We start from the raw sequence: 20940 nt of genomic DNA, 5'->3' as shown, positions 1-20940 counted from the left end.
CAGAGCAGCCCTGTGAGAGGCCCAGCATCCTCAAGTATTATTGAGCTGTTAGCACACTACACCTCTCACGTTTGGTAAAGAGGGTCCAAAGGTAGGCAGAAAGTCTTAGATATTCCCAGTTTTCTTCCGGACCCTCTCACTTTTTCACCTGTATACTTCACTATCAGTTGCTGTTGGTTACCTGCTTAGCTCAATGAACCTACTCAAGAACTCAGTAGTGGTGCCATCCTTACTTGTTTGCCTTGTTCTTAACTCACAGCTATACTGTTAGAAATTCACTACAAGGAAAAGATGCAAACTGGGACTTTACAACAAAGACAAAGCTCACTTCTGCAAAGTATTATTCCTAGGAAATGACAAATGGCAATCCAGACAAGAGAACATGTATCACTCAAAACACTATTTAAAAGTCCCTGGTCACACTTAAATGTAAAGGATAATTTTAAGGTGAGAAGATAGCAAATAACTTGTGAGTTGAAACAGCTTGAAAGTTAATCCCAGTAAATCAATGAGCTTCTTCAAGGGCCCTTCAATGTGATCTTCAGCAATTAATGGAACATGTTACAACCATGTTCCTGAATATACCTTCAGAAACAAAGCCATACATAATAATGGGCACCAGACAGCACAACTTTTATGCAGTGTTTCTCTGCAGCTATTCCTCCAAAATCTCTGTTTTGCAGATGAGATTGAACATCTTCCTATGTTTTACTCATACTGGGACTAATCTTCAAAATGCAGAGTCTCTTACGAAGATGTCAAGGAGTCCAGATGTCAGCTCTCACTGGCCTCAACAGAATTTGAGGACACCAGTGGCAGGCAAAATAAGGTCCTTTGCAGATAAAATAGAACAACTGAAGAGTAATTTCCAACTGCATAGAAGAGCTGCAGTTGTGGGACTCAGGTGTAAGTCAGAGGCTGGGGTTTAAACTCCTGCCTTGTTTTCATTTCCCAGATGACTGATGAACAAGAGCAATACACAGCTAAACCCCAAGTTTCTCACTGAATAAACAGCCATGGCTGAGGTTCACTCAGAGAGGCCTGAAACACAATAGCAGGCAATACGCACTGACAATAAGAAATCTTTGTAAGCTGCCTGAAGATTATTGATCTGTTTCCTCCCAATGGCATGTAAAGAAATGTATATATAATCTTTACAGTTTCAAGAGCAAGAGAGCAAAGAACCACTTGCATAAAAAGCTGTTCCTACCTTCTGTTTGAGCTCATTGGCTTCATTGATGAGATTCTCTCTGTCCTTCTCCAACTGGTAAATAATCTTCCTTTGTTTCTGGGCTTCATTCTTATAATTCTGGATTTCTTCTTCTAAATTTTTCCTGGACTGTTCATGGAGCTTCACCAAATTTATCTGCTTCTGAGTGGCATTTGTAGCCTTGATCACTTTCTGAGGGGGGAAACAAAATGACTCTTGAGCTGTAAAAGGCAACACTGCCATCACTATGGCAAAAATATGCCATTATGTAAGTGGTTTATGGACTTCCTGATGTTATTATCCCTTACCTAATTTGCTCAGTAGAAATACTTGAGCCACATATCTAATTTAAAAATAAAAAATAAAAAATTCCAACAGAGCTGCCAAATAGCACTTTTTCTGATTTGAAGTTAAAACACTAATGTCTGCACTAAAAAAAAAAAAAAAGGATAGGATTGTTTACAAGTTGTATAATTAACAACTGGAAAAACCGTACCAGCTTCAAGGCATTTAGATTGTAAAGCATGTCAGTAGCATTTAAAATAACTAATAAACACAAATACCCTTATTTCTCATTTTCTGAACAGCAAGTTCAAATTGAATGAACCAAGCTTGGTTTCAAATTATGCATAGGGATTAAACAGAAAACATCAAGATCTCATCTTTACAAAATCAGCCTTGTAGTCGCCCTTTGAAATTTCTTTCCCTGCTCCAAAACAAATATTTGGAATCTGCAAAATCTGTGCCTCTTGAGTCAAGACACAGAACAATGAATCCATACCAAGAAAATCACCTGAGCTAAAGTCATCTTTTAGCATTGAATTTACTAGAGCACACTTCAGGAATGCCCACAAACATGAGATGCTGGCTTGCAGTACAAGAACCATGGACTGATGGAAAATGATCAGCAAGAGAAATGGACTGAAAAACCCAGGAGTCATATTAACACAGTCTTCCAAGCTGCTACATGGTGCGTCAAAATTTTGGTTTGTTCTTCTACTATCACAGACTTTGTCTATATTAATATTAAACTTCATATGCCAGAGTCTAAAAGCACAGATGTAATCAACTCTTCAGATATCAAATAACACGGGTTTGCAAGGTGAAAGCATATAGCATTTTTTTTTAACTCCCTGACAGTTTATATTTTAAAGCTTAGAAATATTTAATGTGTTTATGGGTACTAGCACTATTTCAACGCACAGAAAATAAGTGGCATAAGCATCTGCTTAAGGAAAACTGAATGTTTGACTCAACATTATTTATTCTACAACATTTCTGTTTCTCTGTGAGGGTTTAAACTACAGACATTTCATTCTCAAGCCATGAGGTTTGTTTATCAATATTACCAATGCAAGCTCACCTTACTTAGCATATCCCTTTCCCTCATAAGCTCATTTATAGCTCTCTTGTCAATCTCTGCCTGTTTTTTGGCAGCCTCCAACTCTAGAGAAAAGGAGGAAAGAGTATAAATTCTGGATTCAAACTGAACAGATGTTAAAAACGCAGAAACAACTTAGTGGCCTTACTAAACATTACATGAAGAGTTCAATTAGCTGTGACCATGTTTTGCAACCTCAGGTATCAGCTAAGGATGTTAATACTTATTTCAGTACTTAGAAGAACTCAAGCACAGTAATTAACGGTATAAGGACTCATTATATTTGTGTGCTCAAACCAAAATATCACAAAGCAGTTGAACTTTCAGAAATCATGGAGCACAGTGAAAATCAAATGCTTTTAGGAAGCTTCAAAGTGAGCAAATTGAAGCACTTTCAAATACCAGGGCATTCAGTCTCATTCTAATCCCTTTATGTGAAATCCGGTTCTCCTTTAAAGCAGTGAGATTCTATTGACTTCAGTGGAGTTAAAACTACTTGCCATGGGTCAAGATTAATATTGTGCATATACTATTAAAAAGTTATTAACCATTCCATATTTGTTTGCATTTTATTTTAAGAAGTATTATATACAGTTACGCTAAAACTGCAGCTAAGGAAATGAAGTACATTGGAGTGCTAAAATGTGTCCAGTATTGCAAGAAGACATATTATTAGTAGCCATTCTAAGTCATTCCAGTATGGATCTGATTTTTTTTTTTTTAAGTTCCCCTCTCTTCTCCAATACAAAGCATGGCCTCAAGCAGTACAAGCAAAATGTTTGTGGGAAAGCTCTTCCACCCTTGCAGAGACACATGGAAAAGAGACATGATTTTCCATAAATACAGCCACAAGGAATTCCTATCTTATACATTCAATCTCTTCAGGACATAAGGTAGAAACGAGGGAGAGTAGGAAGCGACCTTTATGGCAGTATGTATCAACTTGAACTAGATGACGTGTCTAGTAAAGGTTTTTTTTGCCAAAAAAAAAAAAAAAAAGGTGAGATCTCATTGCCTCAAATGTTTTTATTTTACATTTCTTTACTTTATTACTTTGCGATATTACTTTTTTTTTACTTAATTCACTTATTTAATTATTATTTTATTATTTATTATTATTTTATTATTATATTTATTATTATATTTATTATTATTATATTAATTATATAGGAGGGCTACGAAGATGGTGAAAGGCCTGGAGGGGAAGACGTACGAGGAACGGCTGAGGGCACTGGGCCTGTTCAGCCTGGAGAAGAGGAGGCTGAGGGGAGACCTCATCGCAGTCTACAACTTCCTCGTAAGGGGGTGTCGAGAGGCAGGAGACCTTTTCTCCATTAACACCAGCGACAGGACCCGCGGGAACGGGGTTAAGCTGAGGCAGGGGAAGTTTAGGCTTGACATCAGGAGGGGGTTCTTCACAGAAAGAGTGGTTGCACACTGGAACAGGCTCCCCAGGGAAGTGGTCACTGCACCGAGCCTGACTGAATTTAAGAAGAGATTGGACTGTGCACTTAGTCACATGGTCTGAACTTTTGGGTAGACCTGTGCGGTGTCAAGAGTTGGACTTGATGATCCTTAAGGGTCCCTTCCAACTCAGGATATTCTATGATTCTATGATTCTATTTACAATATTATTTAATCTACAATATTACCTTACCCAAAAAATCTTCACAAAACTTTTTTTTTTGAAAATCACTTTGAAAATTTGTTGATTTTTATTTTAATATACATTTTACTTTGTAATTGATTGCATTAAAAAAAAAAAAATGTTACTATAGCCAAGAAATTTTCTTCCAAAATTTCCATTTCACAAAAATGTTGAAAGTTCTTTCTTAAAATATTCCAGATCTGCTAGCAAGCTGATATCAATACCTGTACAGCTTTAGTATACCCACTGAACAACTGAATCCATAAAGTTCCAGAAGTAAGTTTATCAGCTCACTTGCATACACTCATTTTCATGATGAATGGTTCGGCAGAATCAAAGCAATTAGGAAAAAAGTGTCCTAGCCATGTCTGGTTTCAGTAAGGTCTGAGATCGTTTCTCTCACAGGTTAGAGCAGGAGCAATACATGAACATTGGGGACAACACTCTGTGTGACATGGCACAAACTTGCACACCACAATTTCAGTTATGTCCTTTTTATTTTCACCCCACTTATTCTACATTGTGAACAATCTGTAACCCTAAGAGGTTTTAGAAAAGGCTGACATACATTCCAACTGTCATTTGTACAGTATCATACCAAGCACTAAAGAGAGTGCTCCTGAAAGGAAGATGTACCCTGAATGAACAAACCGTGGATAAGAAGACAGATCCATTCATTAGTTAGCCACCTACCTTTCTCTAGTCCAGATATTTCAATTTTTAGGCTCTCTCTCTCATGTCCTGCATCAACTTTTTGTTCCTCTGCAAAACGCAGCTTACCCTGTAGAACATCTCTTACTTTGTTCAGCCTTGAAATTTCAAGGCGCATTTGATTCAATTCCTCCTCTTTGGCCTATAAAACAGCAACAAGGAAGGGGAAGAGAAAGTGCTCATGGAAAGAAAATAGCTCTGTATTTAGTATATATTTATTCCATGAAATTCAGTGCCCTGGTAAGCAAAGGTATAAGTGTTGTGGATCACCTAACAGCAGATGATTAGCTAATTGAACCATAGGAAAAAAAATAAACAAAGGTAGGGCAATGACAATTATCAAACCTTATGCTTTAGGGCTGAAGATGTTCAATAAAGAATCCCCAGCTGCACACCTCATAGAGCACTACACAATTAGTCCTGCAGATTAAACATAGGCAGCTGTGATCTCCTTTGAAGTATTAGGGACAGTGACTGTGATGAGAATGATATCTGTACTGTGGTTCAATGGCATGTCCCTAACAGCAGGGATCTGTTATCCCCATCTCTTTCATAACCCATGGCTTTAAAGGAAAAACACAAGGTAGAGTTCATCTTATTTTCTGTACAATCAGAAGAGGAAATAATCAATCAAAACACTGCATGGAGATTAAGGAACCAGTTACCTGGAACAGCAACCCATTATCACAACTGAAAATTGTTTCTTTACTTTTAAGAAGTAAATATTACTTCCCCCTATAAGTTCAGTAGTACTGTTAGCTTTTACAGCCATCACAGACTACAGCGTTCCATTTAGAGCATCAAATATTGGTTCTGTAAGATGATGAATCTTGGTAGGTGAGTATCCCCTGGGAGGATATGAATCTCCTCAGTTCTTCCTGACATCAATCTTCAAAAGTTTACGAATACTTTCACAGTTCAGGTTGCCTAACACCATGCTATAGGCACTCAGTACACTGCAGGATTAAACTGCTAGCACAGTGCCTACAAAAAGGGCATCTTAGATGACAACTGGGGTTCTTAGAAGCTTTAACAACTAGCTTAATTACTAACTGTGCAGGATGCAGGATCTTCCCCCAGAAGCTTGTGTGCATGAGTTTACAAGTTCCATCAACTTTTCCAGAAGTTAGAATTAGATGATGGAATCAAAGTCCTCTTTTTGATGCTGTAGAGCCACAAATGTAAGTCACATTTGAACATTTTGTAAAGTCTTACACAATGATGGCATTGCTAGAAGTAACAATACAACCAAATAACCTGGGAGACATGGTACTTTGTTTCTTAAATGGGTAAGAAAAATGTCCTCCCATCTGCCTAGCAAAGTACAACAGAAAACAAGCTCCTACCACACAAATCAGGAAGTTCTGCATTAGATTAGTTATGAACTGAGCTTTTAATCTGTCACAAGTTAGCTTTTATCAGTCTGACTAACAGTTCTCAATTAAAAAAAATAATAATTCCCTATTGGAAAACATTGCTGTTAGGTGAATTGGCTAGCCATGACTAAGCCTTGATAAGATAATGATTTTCAACCTGAATATTCTAATATGTTCAGTGTTTTAACCTCAAAAATGATACAAAAAGCAAGATACGGTAAACAAAGGAATAACATCTAAAACTTATGCATAAAACTTACACCCTTTATCACAAATGCTCTCAACACAGCCCAAAAGTCATATGCAGGAATCATCTCATCCTTCCCCTACTGAAACCCACCAGCCTCTGCGTGGTATAAAACAAATGTTTAACAATGTAAAGTCAGGCAAGAAAACAGTTTAGATCAGAAAGAAAACACTGCCTTGGTTACTTGTATTTCACTTTCCCAATGATTTCCAGTGACTCTGGAGGGCAAGGGGGGGGTGGATTTTAGTGTAGCAAGCAGCTCCCTTCAGTGAAGCTCTCCAGGACACCGTTGTTATAATTTATTACCATTTATTAATGGGTTTTGACAACATTCAGATTATGTCAATCACTGTAAGAAAGGAAGTCACTGTTTTCATGTGAAGATCTCACAATTTAAAGAATACCTTATGCTTGTGAGATGTACCAAGTGTCCTTTATGAACCCACTGAGTTGAACATTTTGGTTTGTGCGTTGCATGGAAATGGGGCTCCTCCAGCCAGCTACGTGTTACGCTTGCAGCTGATACCGTTGCAGACTACTTCATCAGCCACCACAGAAAAAATGGCATCAAGCAACAGATTCTATTCCTAGGCATTCCTCAGATTTCCCCCAAAACTACCTGTAGGGAACCATCAGTACAAGTACTGAGATCACCCCTGTCCCAAGTGGTATGACTACAGTCAGAGGGACATGTCTGGTTGGATGGATACACCTTCTGGTACTTACTTTCAGTTCTGTTGTCTTCTGATAGACATCCTTCATCACATTTTCAAACATCGTATTATGCTGCGTACTCTCTTGAACGAGCTGACTATATTTAACCTGAATTTGCTCAAGTTCCTTACCAGCTTTTTCACTCAAGATCTGTTAGATTAAGAAACAATCCTATTAGTTCCTTTTTAATCTGATTACATCTGCAAATCCATGAAGACAGAACCTTCCATCTCCCCGGGAGATAAAAGCTGCTGCAGATTGTTCTCTGCTTAAAACCCGCTCTTCATTGCTGATGAAATTACTAATGTGGAATATGACAAATGTTCATATTGACTAGGGGAAATGATAATTTCTAATGAATAACACAGCCGGTGTCTTTTTTTTTTTCCGTGAGCTTAGCAGGTCTCTCTCACAAGTGGTAGATAAATATTTTAATTCTTATTAGGCATTTGGCAAGCATCACGTAACACAACCACTTGCTACATATAATTACTGAAAATCAGTATGAGATTCAAATGACTTTAATCAGCATAGGACAGGGGAACTCTGTTTCTTAGCGAGCTAATCCTACATTAATATGCCAATAACACTCCTCTGGGTACATGGCTTGCTGAGACCAGGACACAACCATTTTCTTCTCTAATTTGTCTTCAGTCATAAGCACAGAACAGCAGTTTCACAGACTGCGTGGGGAACATACGCTTCAATATTGGAACTGCTGGTGGTTTCTTCTGCTTGATGAGACTTCCTCTAACAACCATTACTCCATAAGTGAGCAAAGAACGATCACCGTATTTTTCACTTCAAGCAGTAATGTGCAATAAACTGATGAAGTCAATATGCACTATGCTGTTAGAAAAATTAAAGTAAGAGAAGCAGAATCGCCCTCTTCCAACTGCACGCTGAAGCAAAGAATGTAAAAACAAGGAATATTGCTTCTTTCTTGTGTTGTGAATGCCAGGATTACACTGTGGTTCTGGGTATTCTTTATTGCAACTTCAGCACGGGTAGGATGAAGCCTACAGTTGCTGTAACAAATCAACCTCACTGTTGTGCAAGCAATAACAGATTAGAAATTTGAGTGGAGTAGGAGCAGGCATCACAGGCAACTACAATTCAGTTGATTAACAGTAACCTCATCGCATTGCAATAGCGGACTCACCTTCCCTTGCAGATCTCTAACTCATGGACAGTTGAATAGCCTATGTTTTGGACAGACATTTTGTGAAAGACAATGCAATGCCTTCACAGACAACTCAAAGCTACCACAGGCAATGAAACAGGGCAGTAGCCTGGTTAATTACCCCTGGCACTGTACATTATGTAAACTACTGATTTCCAGGATAATTTGGACAACTGAATGCTTCCAAAATAGGCACTTAGAAAACTTGAAAGGGACTACTTGAAAGTAGAGGAGGAAGAATACAACAGAACTAGGAATTGCAGATATACTATTTAAAAATAATGTGATTGTCTTGGCAGATCACGGAACTGCCCTCAAAAGCTACCTCACATTCAGTGACATTCATAAAATCACTTAGGTTGGAAAAGACCCTTAAGATCATCAAGTCCAACCATCTTCCTGCCCTAGCAAGTCCACCACTAAAACATGTCCTTTAGTGCTACCTAATTAGGTGCTACCTAATTCCATAATTAGGAAATTATTCCTAATATCCAATCTAAACCTCCCCAGCACGTCTTCAGAATGTTTCCTTGCATCCTATCACTTGTCCCTTGACAAAAGAGACAGACGCCCTCCTTGTTGCAGCCTTATTTATGGTAGTCACAGAAAGCAATAACATCCCCCCTCAGTCTCCTTTTCTCCAGACTAAATAACCCCAGTTTCCTCAGCTGTTCCTCATTACACTTGTTTTCGACTTTCTTCATCAGCTTTGTTGCTCTTCTCTGCACACACTTGAGCATCTCAATATACTCCTTGTAGGGAGGAGAAGTTCAGAAAAATAATCAAGTGTTCTCTTTATCTATTTATGTGAAGTATTTTACTAAGAGTCTATGTTGGGAAAAAAAAAAAAAAGTTCACAAATCTCCACCCTCACCAATTCAGGGACCCAAAGGGAAGATAAAGCCATAAAAGTCATAAATTTACAAGATACACACAACTCCCAAGGAAGTTTCCCTTGAGGTAGGGCTGTTTTACAGTGATGAGATCTCTCCTGCCATTTACTGAAATTGCTTCTCTGAGAGTTTCTCAAAGTCAGGGGAAATGGACTGAAAACCTGAAAATTCAAACACTTGCAGAACACTATGTTAGGACATTTCCAGATAAAGTTTTTGGAAAAAGAATGGGTAAAATCAATCAAAAAGGTTTATGAAGACAGTTCTCTGCCCTTTGACAGAAACACTTTCACAAGCTTGAGAGGTAGCTAAAAATTATTGTGACAGAGAAGGAAAAAGGGATCAGACATAAAATCATTTTACCAATGCCACTATAGTGAATCTGGCAATATATGAAAGAAGTCCAACTTGGCAAACTCTTGGTTCATCCTTGCTCTTCACAGACTTTGTCTCATTTGCTGTCATCTTCTCAGGATGATCTCTAAGTATATCATTGCAATCCACTACTAATTTCTGTGAGGAATTTTATCTGAAATCTGTCAGATGGCTTTCAATGGTTACTTATTAGTATATATATATATATGCATATATATTTAAATATTTTAAAATTTTGACAAAATAATCTCCCTCCCTCTCCATGAAATTTCATCAATTTTCATATTTTGGAATGTGACCCTAATATTAGACATGATGAAAAGTGTGCCATGTATCCTACCTTCTGCTCTTTTAGATGCCGTTCCATTTTTACTTGTTCCTCTTTGTTCTTGTGTATAACTTGCTGTAAATTCTTGATCTCAGATTGCTTGTTGTCCATTTCAGCTTGAAGATTTTTCAGCTCCTTCTCCATTTTTTCCTTCTTTCGAGCTTCTCGTGATGCCTCATTCTGACGCATCTGGATTTCTTGCTGAAGCTATAACAATTGAGAAGATGAAAGTTTAAGTTCTGCTGCCTTTTATTTAGGAAAGTGAGGCCTTTCACCTCTTATTCTACTATGTTTGATTTTGAAAACAATGACTTCTATACTACTGTACCCATTACTACACAGAATCTTCTCAGAAGTATTTTATCTAGTGGCTGAACTAAAAATCTGGTATGAGGGAACCTACTTATTGATGACAAGGATTTGTTAAACACCAGTCAGTTCATTCAAGCAGAAGGGTCTGATAGAATTCAGACACAAAGCATTCCTCTGGAGACACAGCAGCAAATGTATTTTCTGTTGTAAGTTATTTGTGAAGTGGTACTTTCTGAATGCAGGGTTAAAACTAATTTGGACTTGATGTTATATTGCAAGGATTTTTATTTTTATTTTTCTATCTCACCAGCAGAAGCATGTATTACATTGATAATAAAGGAAAGAGGGAGATATCAGAGCAATGTTCATTTTCACAAGTGCTCTCAATCTTTCTGCTCTCAAAGTTCCTCTGCAAGAGCTTTGAAAGAAGAACTTTCCTTCATATTTGATAGAATTTTCTGTGACTTGTGCTCTCTCCCTCCCCAGAAATGTGATGGAGCAGAATCAGCAGAGAAAATCCACAGGGGGCTGATCCACAAGGAAATATCCAGTTCAGACAGGGACCAGCAATTTAAAGATGCTTTTCATTTACAGATTCCTCTCCCTCTCAGCCTGATGAAAAGTTGCCAGAACTGCCAGGGTCTTCAACAGGATCTTCAAAAAACATTGTCATTTAAGCAGTCTGAAGTGCAGAATTTCATACTGAGAAAATGGGAGGTGGTTCCATGAGCTGTAACAATCCTGTAAATCTAAAGGCTGGTGAAGTAGGTATCAGAAGATTGAGGTTGGCAAGATTCAGTAAGTATTGATGGGACTTTCACTCCTCTCTTTTTTCTCCCACGCCCACAATGCTGTCAGAAGAGCCACGATTTATATTCTCTTGTACTACACTCCCAACTAAGTGCTTTAGAAACAGAAATTAGTACTGTGTATGGAGCATGGGCTGATCAACCCTTTCCTATCTGGGATTAGTAAAAAAACCTGCAAGCTAACTGCTGCTTCCACGTCATCTCTTTTTCTTTGTTTAAGTGTTCTTTTCTGCATTTCCCCTCTCTTGATGTCTTGGTCCAGCCCCTACTTATGTTCTATATATTTTTCTATTCTTCATTATTCCATTTTTGTATTTTGATGTATCAGAGTTTTGTATCCCATTTTCCTTCTCTGCTTTCTCTCCCTTCAGTGGGTATCCTATTGATCCTGTCTTCTGTACCTCCAGCTGCATAGCTTAAAGGAAGCTATGCATATTGCTCAGTAAAGAGACATATCTCCTCAGAATGTCGGAAAAAGAGAGCCTAACTTAGAGAGAAAACAATTAGGGCAAAGCAAGGGTGGAATATGACTGCTCTGTACAGAAACTGGTGAAGTGAAACATCACTTAAGCTCAAAAACAGTAGGTAGAAATCAGTCTAACAAATATGAGGTCTCTAAACATTAGAAAAGTGGGATTCTGAAAATCACAGAATTGAAGGGGTTGGAAGGAACCTCAAAAGATCATCGGGTCCAACCCCCCTGCCAAAGCAGGTTCCTTAGAGCAGGACGCCCAAGTAGGTGTCCAGACAGGCCTTGAATATCTCCAGAGGAGACTCCACAACCTCCCTGGGCAGCCTGTTCCAGTGCTCCGTCACCCTCACCATGAAGTGGGGTGCAGAAAAAGCTTCCTAGAAGCAGTGTGGGAGAAAATAGCCTAATTAGCTTAAAGTCAGAATTTTATACATTCTTAAAAATGATCATACGGCATGATATGACAACCACTGTCAACAGCAAGGGACGCAGGTCCTCCACTCAAGCTCTGTGTTCTAAGTGGTCCTTTGGAGGCATGCAGATTTACAATGCAGGAAAGAAAAAAAGAAAAAAAAGGAACTCCAGTATGAAAGACAACTGTGACTGAGGCAGAGGCACCCTGGCTTCATTCAGGGTATTAGAAAGCCGTAGAAGCAGCTGGTACATGACAATACGCTTTACAAAGGATGTAGCCAAGAAACAGAGAAAAACCATAAAAATAATTCACAACAGACTTTTTTCTGAGCACTCCTGGAAAAGTTTGAGTTGTGGAAGAACAGGTAGTAGCATACTAGTCAATTGTAGAAGGGGGGAATGGTTTGGTACAAAGCCTAAAATCACCACCCTGTGAGCTGTACAGACCTGCATTACAGCTTGTTCTGCCTCGTTTTTTGCCCTCTCTGTATCCTGCTGCTGCTCTGTCGCTTGAGTTAGATTTTGGCGTAACGTCACGACCTCTGACAAGAGTTGGTCTCGTTCCTTTGTTATCTCTTCTTTAAGTTTTAGCAAATCTCTGATACTGGAAGCAAGGAAACAATAGTCAAACAGTGTCACAAGCCCTTTCTGTTCTTCCTCCTATGCCAGAGCAGGATCCTTCGTGTGAAACCGGAGTTTAAAAGCCATTTTGTTTCATTTTAAACTACTCTTGGATTAAGGGTCTTTTGGTCAATCAAATTATATGCTTTACCTACTGTGATCTTTAGAGTCACTGTCAATAAACCACTCTTTCTTCTTATATCCCAATCCTCAGGGGACTGAAGAAACTCTCAGTTGCTCAAAAAGGTAATGGAGCAAAATTTCTTCTTCCCTGCCCACTGCAAAACCATGTAGGGACCAAACCTCTTACATTATCGCAACAAGTCTCTGCAGCTTACCTGACTGGGCACCTAACCGGGTTATGTCTTGCAGTCACCTAATGTAAGAATAAAACAGATTGCCTCTTTGGACACATTTACAATCTGAAAGAAAGTCCAAACATTGCAATGTGGATTCAAGCTCAACCTTAAAAAACAACCTGATTGCTCTAAAAGAGTTGGAAACACCCTACAGGGCTGGAAACCCGCAGAGGAGTTGTCTGTATGGCCCTGTCACTGGACAGGGCAGCATGGAACTGGAGATCAATACAAAAGGAACTTTTAGAAGAAATCATGGAGTGCCTGAGCAGCTGGAAACTGCAGGACTGAGGTCTTGGCAAAGTCACAGCTCCCAGCCCTTTCAGGAAAATGCAAAAAGCAGCCACAGAGTTGTCTTTAGAGAGACATATTTTAGTGGAAGGCTGGATGACAAAGCCTTCAAATGAAAGGAAATCTCTTACCCAGGAACAGAATACTTTAGGGCCAAAATGTGAAGGAGTGGATTTCTCATGCATCCAGGTGCTTTATGTGCTGGCACATTTCCTGGAAGGGAATATCTGAATATACTAAAGGCCTTGCTCAGAGATCAGATCAGGCTTTCCCCCTTTCTCTGGAAAACTTACTTGTATTCCTGACCCGAGGACAGACCAGATTCCTGCTCCGTCATGTTAGTCAGGCGCACAACTTCCTCTTGCAGTGAATGAATTGTTTCCTTTGCTTTCTGTTCCTTCTCATAGGCTGCATCCACCATTTTCCAGGCCTTTTCAATCTCCTAGGAACAAAATGGAAAAGACTTACAGAAATTAAATTGGGATGAAAATGAACAACAAATTAAAAATTAATTGCCTTGCATTTTTGTTAATTAAGCAAGTAGAGTTTCATGTCTTTTCATGCTCAGATTCACAGCAGTTTTCTTTGCCAGTTGTCTTTCCATTTGAATCAGGGCATAACAAGTATTTTGAGCCGTTCAGACAATGTCAATTCACACTCAAAAACTCTCACTTATTTTCTCTAACACAGACCTAAATATTATCAAATCTCACTGTATGAGATTTTGGTCATGTAAATCCCACTAACATCTAAACATTTACTGAAGCTGCAGTGCCTACAGACGTCCCATATACTCAAAGAGTTCACTTGTCTCTAAAAATCTTGTTAGCTGTTACAACAAAGAACATCCAAATTACTATTTTTCAGAGAAGGAAAAAAAGATGTTACTCTTTCCTTTGCTCCCTCTTTGTATATTTGCATCTGTGAGGACCTAGTGCACTTTGGTTTTAACTACCTATTTAGAGAAGCTAAAAAAAAAAAAAAATCAAAAATACATCCACAATGAACAATATCAGATAACTTAATAATTAATGATTTAATTTAATAATTAATAATGTAATTTATGTCAAATTGTTTACAGCAGTTCTTTATTTGAACTAACATCTCTGGATCTAAAAATAAATCTATTTAATATTAAATTCAAAATGATGACAAGCTATGTTATGGTATATGGTTAATATATTTATTGAGCTCTTTTAAATCAAATAAATGTAGCGCTAAGCTGTTTACTGCCTAAATTAAAAGCTCAAAGTCATTGAGCTAACAGAAGCAATAGGCTACCAAAACGTACTGAAAAGCTAACAGAATATAACGTTTGTGGCCTCTTCAAGCTGGAGGGAGAATACATTTTCATTTTATTTGTTCAATTAGTTCAGCAGACACAAATTTGAAAAACCAGAGCAACCAGCTGGAGGTCAAAGATCAGGAATATTTGTTCTCCCTCTCCCACCCCCACATCCAGCATATTAATAAAAAGTGGGCTTTACTAGTTCTGAAATTCTTATAGAAGTTATAAGCAACTACTACAAAGAACAAGGTACAATTCTCTACCTGCAAACAGTATTTTCATTACTTAATAAATTACTTGGTTCAAAATTCAGTTTGAAAAACATGCTTTTCACTTATGTGTCGAGAATATTTAAAACAGCTCTAAAAATACTGTAGTGAATTTTTGTTTTATACATTTTGGGTTCTAATTTCCATTCAAATGCAGCAATGATCACACAAAGTATTAAATATCATACAGTAAATAAAACTTTTTCATTCATTATTCTCTTACATAAAAATGTTGTAATATGAAATTTAAATAAATGCATGCTATGCTGAAATAATGGTATAAAGACATAGTGTATCATCTCAGTTGGTAAAAAAGCATAAAATATAGCCGTAAATACACATTTCAGATTTGCTAACCTGTAACAGGCAACCAATCTTTCTCTAGGAGAAATGCAAATTGAAAACAAGATTAAAGCTGATTATTTAAATCAAAGCTTCCTGATGGCTGATTAGAGTATGATTAAAATTGGTGAATTAAATCATTATGATTGGGGCTTGGGGTGAATAATATCCGTATGTCCTGTGAGGGGTCTTACTGGCTTCAGTGAGTCCTCAGGCCCAAAACTGTACATGGGTGAGAACTCATAAAACCGATCCTCTGAAGTCCATGAGGTCACTCAGATAAGCAGTGACTGCAGGTAACCAGAAGCTGAGCTTCTTGAACTACATCTCACTTTTGATGTGTGTCAAAACAATTTTTATCAGTAGGGTTAGCATGCATGGATGATGGCCTCATTAACAGGCAACATCTAAATAAAAAAATGCTTCAGACTCCAGTGTCAGCAAAAGTGGGCTTCATTGTGATGGCTTTCTTGGTTGTTTCTTATACTTTGAGTAAAGATTCGATAATTTGCTTCCTTTAAATTCAAAAGTAAAGAGGAGGAAATTTCTGAAGGTGGATGCCTTAATTGAAAAAATAATCACATAATTACTCAGTGGAGAAAGGACTGAAAGAATGCAGAATGTGTCGTGTACCCAGGAAGTGGGAACACGCGTTGCAGTTTGTTGTATAATTAAAAATGGAACTATACTGGGTGTTTGCATTTAAAACAATTCAAAAAAAAATTGGAAAAGTACTCTGGGAAATGTGAAGCAGAATTCATAAAATGTGACTGCTTTACTTTTTTTTTTTTTTTTTTTTCATTAAATAGCCCCAAAGATCACATTGGTTTTGCTGCAAAGAGACTGAGAATTAATGAATTGTTTATTAGTATACTGGATTGATTCCTGATTCCCCTGGAAATTGAAAACTTGGTAACTATAAATTCCTGTTCTAGGGTTCTTCCAGTGCAGCTGTATGGATCAGTTTCCCTATCAATGAAAAAGAGAGTTGTATTCCCCTAGGGGTCAGCTTGGCCCTTAGTTCCCCTGACATGACTGTGAACAGCAGACTATTACGTCCAGTTCATTAAAACCACAAAACAGAGCACTGAAGTGCCATCAGACAGTAACAGCTATTGATTATTATTGACTTGGGTCCTACCAGCAATTGATTTGCACAGTTAGCCCCTGCCCCTATACAAATCCTACTGATTACAACCAGGCTTCACAAGGAGAAAAATATTGCCTCTGCAGCTCAGTTGAAACTTTATTTGTATATGAACCAATGACCCAGAAAAGGAAGGCTGTAAACCTGTTACCCGGATGACCTATCAAGTCACCAGGATTTAGGACCTTAATTTGAAGCAAATATACTGTTTTTCTAGGAACAGCCCACTGGGATTCTTCTAGCACTTGTAAATAATGAAACACTAGAACATTGTTTGTCTAATTTAGCGCTGAACAACATCATATTTGCTATTTGAGCACTTGAACCTTCCTCAACGTTTGCCTTAGGCACCTGTGAAATACCTTTTTTGAAAGTTAGTAAAACTGCAGTCTTCTCTTCAGAAAGGAGAATAACATGACATATGAAGGGTGTACCTATCAAACCCCCAACACATGATGTGAACATCATAAATAACATCCAACTAATTCTTGAACATTTAATGGAAAGACTAATTCTCCCAGCCAAAATGAAAAGTATCAGCGCTGTTTACTTGTCCCACATCACACAACTGGAATTTAAATGTCACAGGGTGTGTATTGCACATTGCTTCTAATGGGATCATATTGTCAAGCAGCTTTTTCACTACAAAATCTCTTAGCTGCTTCAACAGCAGGTGATATTGTTAAGCCATACCTCACCTTAGCTTCAATTCAGCTGTTGATGTTGGAAAGGCTCTTATTTTTCCTACTCTTGCACTCAGTTTTATGACATTACTAAGATGATGTTGTCTCAGCTTGGGAACATCCTGAAGGATTGCCTCTGCTACTGTTCACACTCAAGAGTATAGACGTGTAATAGCAGAAGGAAAATGGCAAGGATCACCGTGGCTCCTGACAGCCCCCTACTAGGGTTTTTGATTAGTGGCAGTGAAAATCAACAAGATTTTACATGTGGTTTTCCACCTTCCTGAGGATGCTTTGAGCAGTACCATGGGCTGGCAAGCTGCAGCCATAGGGTGACAGCACTGCTGGTTATATTTATTCTGAGTTTATTTTCTTTGGAATTCTATGGACAAGAAACTTCATGTTAAAGAACGTCTCTTTCTGCAGTGCTCATATTGTTACACTGAATTTATTTTACTGGAACAAAGTAAGTCTATAGCATAAAAAATGTAAATCACTATTTTGAAGCATTTAAGAACATTGTAGCCTCTTCTACCCTCAGAAATTAACACTTTATTGCAAGGCGTGTAGGTTTCTCAACTAAATGCTAAATTAAAGTCTAGCTGGGTAGTACAACCTAAGCGTTTAAACGTTCATGAAGAGGAAAAAAGTTCAAAGTACCATCTTCTGATGATTTTTCAGGTTTAGGTTCATGGTAGTAAAACCTCAGTATGAGGCTAAAAACATTGATTATTCTTTAGCAAGTCAAGCACTTTGACAGAATTCAAATCAATAATGACAAAGAACACACCAGAGTAAATTGATGAAGTAACACTGAAATGCTATATAGGATTCCTTCTCAAAAACACCATAAAACATTTATTTAAGTGAGCTGATGACACTTCCCTGGTCTACAATCCATATTTCAGCATGTGAGTAGATTTTTCATAGTCTGGCAATAATTAACATCCAAGCAGCAATTCAAAAATATTAATGAATGCAGTTTCAAAAACTGTGCTAGCTGGAAATGCAGATATGCTATTTTATAGACATGGGAAAGCTTAAATGTAAACTATCATTTAGTACTTGACAACTGATGGAATTGGCTTAGTTTTATCCCTGTGCAAATAAATACACAATTTGCCTGGGAGGAGTAACAATACCAGGCTAAGGAAACAAAGCCGTCGGTAGCAAAGCAGAGGTTAAGGAACTGGAGATGCCAGCTCTATGCTTAGTTCTCCAGATAGGTCTCTACATAAAATAAAGTGTTCTTGCAGATAGCTTTCTTATTACTATGTTTTTCATTAACTATATCCTATCATATTTAATTCTATTCAAAACTTTACCGCCTTCATTGATGATATAGTTTCCCGATCATCCTTAGTGAGCTTCGTAAGTGCAGCTACTTTAGATGAATTCACCACAAGCTCAGCGTTCAGCTCCCTGCATTTTTCCATGAGACGCTTCTCATTTTCATGGGACTTCTTCAAAACAGCATGGAGCTTTTCATATTCTATTTGGAATTTTTCCAGAGTTTTATCTCCCTTAAGTAGATTGATGACTTCTTGGAAGTCTTTTTCCAGTGCTTCAAATGCACTTTCTTCTAAATACGGTTTGGCAGACTGTTCCTGAATGAAATTAGATAGATAATCAATTAACAGGAGGAATTGAACATCTCACTTATGACCCCCAAATATAAAAAAAAGCAATACACTGAGTACGTAACAGCTCCTAAGACACCATGACAAAAAAATCTGTAATAACCGTAGTCTTGCTATGGTATGATATGCACATTTCAGGCTATTCTTCAAATTGATTTCTCCTGATTTTACTGAAATAACTTGTGCTTTAACAGTCAGAGCTCCTGCAATTGAGTACCACAACTATTTTAATGATAGGTCTAGAAAATATTGTGGCAGTGTTTAAATAATACATCAGCTATTGAGGTAGGCCAGTATTTTAGCTTTAATTCTTCTCAGTTCTCTACACTGTAAAGTCTGATTAGTTTACTCTTTGCATGCAAATAGTGCCAGCAAATCACTTCCAGATAAGAACATGTGAAAGCATCAGTAATGGCAATGCAAGCAAACCCATTCCCTGCAGAAAGTGCTTCTGTTAAACCTTTCACGGTGGTAATATCCAATTTAGCTCAGTTCTGAAGCCAAATTTTGCCCGCTTAGTTTATGGACACCAAATTCCACTAATGTTTTCCACAACTGCTTAAAATAATTTCCATTATAACCTTCAATGGCATGCAAACACACCAAAGGGAGGTGTACGGCCACTTCTCAACAGTTTGAACTGCTAAGAAGCAAGATAAATCAGCCCACAGGACGCTTCATTCGGTCACAGATGCTTCACTTCCATTACTGAAGTCCATTCACAGCTACCTGGAGCATCTCTGTGCTGCCATCTGAAGCCTAGGTGTTTCCTTAAAATTGCATCTTGGAGGGAGGTTGATGTGGATAGGAGCACTGATCTCCTGCCAGCATCTCCAGGCAGTGAGACGCGGCTCCCCGAGGCACAGCACCCCCACAGACCTGCCCTCGAAACCAAAGGATTCAAAAATGGTTCGGGTCCCTGCTTGAACACAAACAGCTTTGACAGAAAGGCAAGAATCTTTAAAAATAAAAATCTGTCAGCAAAGACTTGTTTCAGTTGGTTTTAAGGGTATGCACATTTAAACCACCAGGAAAAGATGGAATTAAAAGCATAAAAATAGCCTCTTACGGCATGAACACAAGCTCAGGCTATGTAATATACTGAGAACAGGGGCAGCAGCCCCAAATCCTCCTTGCCAAGTCTCCAATTTCATTATTTTTTTGTATCTGTGTCAGAAACTTCAATGAAAAAACAACAAAGAGGAGTGAAATGTTAAAAACTGCATTGTCATTAGTGCAGAAGGGCGTTCAGTGTGGAAAAGGGAAAGCCTTGGTGCTTCAGTTTTGATCTCATTACATTTGTGATCATACAGAGAGCGACAAGCGCAATAACAACATATGAAATATATACACAGCAGGTATTCCTACAGTCTGTGTTACTACAACCTGCATATAAATAACCTCTCAACCACCGAGCCAACTGCACTCTGTTCTCAACAGCGCCTCGACCCTTCAACAGGTGCAGGGGCGCAGGCAGAGGTGGAGGGGTCGCCATTACGCCACGGCGGGCGGGTAATGGCGGGGGCTCACCTCAGCCATGGTGCCGGCAGGGCGGGAGGCGCCGGGACGGGGATCGGGGCCGAGATCGGGATCAGGGCCGGGATCGGGGCCGGTGCCGGCCCTGGTGGTGCCGAGGCGGCCGTGCCGTCTCCTAGGAACGGCGGCGGGCGGGTCTGCGCTGTGCCGCCATGGAGATGGCGCGGCTGGAAGGAGGGATTCGTTCCTTGCCGGGTGCCCTGCACAGATCACAGAATATCCCACGTTGGAAGAGACCCGCAAGGATCATCGAGTCTAGCTCCTGATAGATCTAATAAAGGACATTGTCTAGCCCGACAGAGCCTGATTGTATTCAAAGACCTTAACAGCTATAACAGACTAGCAGTTTTATTTCAGGGGTAGCCAAACAATCAATGGGGCCAACTTGCTGCGGGGAAAGGGAGCCTCGAAGAATGTGCCTAGCACCCTGTTCAGTCACATCAGCTCCTTCTTCACAGACACAACTCAGAGACCGCAGCCTCCTCAGGAAAGCCTGCAGAGGGGCTGCACCACAGCCTAGGCACCCCGGTCCTGTGGCCCCGAGGGTCTCAGCCAGAGCTGCACCACAGCCTCTGAGCTAAAAGGCTGATCCTTAGCCCACGGCATGGCTTACAGCATCGTTGAATCATTTAGGGTGGGAAAGACCTCTAAGATCAGCAAGCCCAACTGTTAGCCTAGCACTACATGGGTCAAC

At 39.0% G+C, this 20940-nt stretch overlaps 1 protein-coding gene across 1 annotated transcript in view; it reads right to left on the bottom strand.

Annotated features, from left to right (window-relative positions):
• The window catches only part of CFAP58 (cilia and flagella associated protein 58), a 57420-nt gene extending 36975 nt beyond the window's left edge, over positions 1-20445 (bottom strand). The window contains exons 1-9 of the mRNA XM_072039767.1: positions 20241-20445; positions 18396-18677; positions 13635-13783; positions 12521-12677; positions 10079-10273; positions 7300-7437; positions 4933-5092; positions 2574-2656; positions 1211-1402 (exon numbers count right to left, since the gene is read on the bottom strand). Coding sequence (XP_071895868.1) covers positions 1211-1402; positions 2574-2656; positions 4933-5092; positions 7300-7437; positions 10079-10273; positions 12521-12677; positions 13635-13783; positions 18396-18677; positions 20241-20249 — 1365 coding nt within the window. The 5' untranslated portion in view covers positions 20250-20445. The remainder of the gene's footprint in view (positions 1-1210; positions 1403-2573; positions 2657-4932; positions 5093-7299; positions 7438-10078; positions 10274-12520; positions 12678-13634; positions 13784-18395; positions 18678-20240) is intronic.
• Between the last annotated feature and the right edge of the window lie 495 nt (positions 20446-20940).

The sequence above is a fragment of the Anas platyrhynchos genome, chromosome 6, assembly GCF_047663525.1.
Source record: "Anas platyrhynchos isolate ZD024472 breed Pekin duck chromosome 6, IASCAAS_PekinDuck_T2T, whole genome shotgun sequence".
NCBI lineage: Eukaryota > Metazoa > Chordata > Aves > Anseriformes > Anatidae > Anas > Anas platyrhynchos.
Note: the sequence above shows the minus strand (reverse complement) of the source record. Positions and strands in the feature narration are given on the sequence as shown.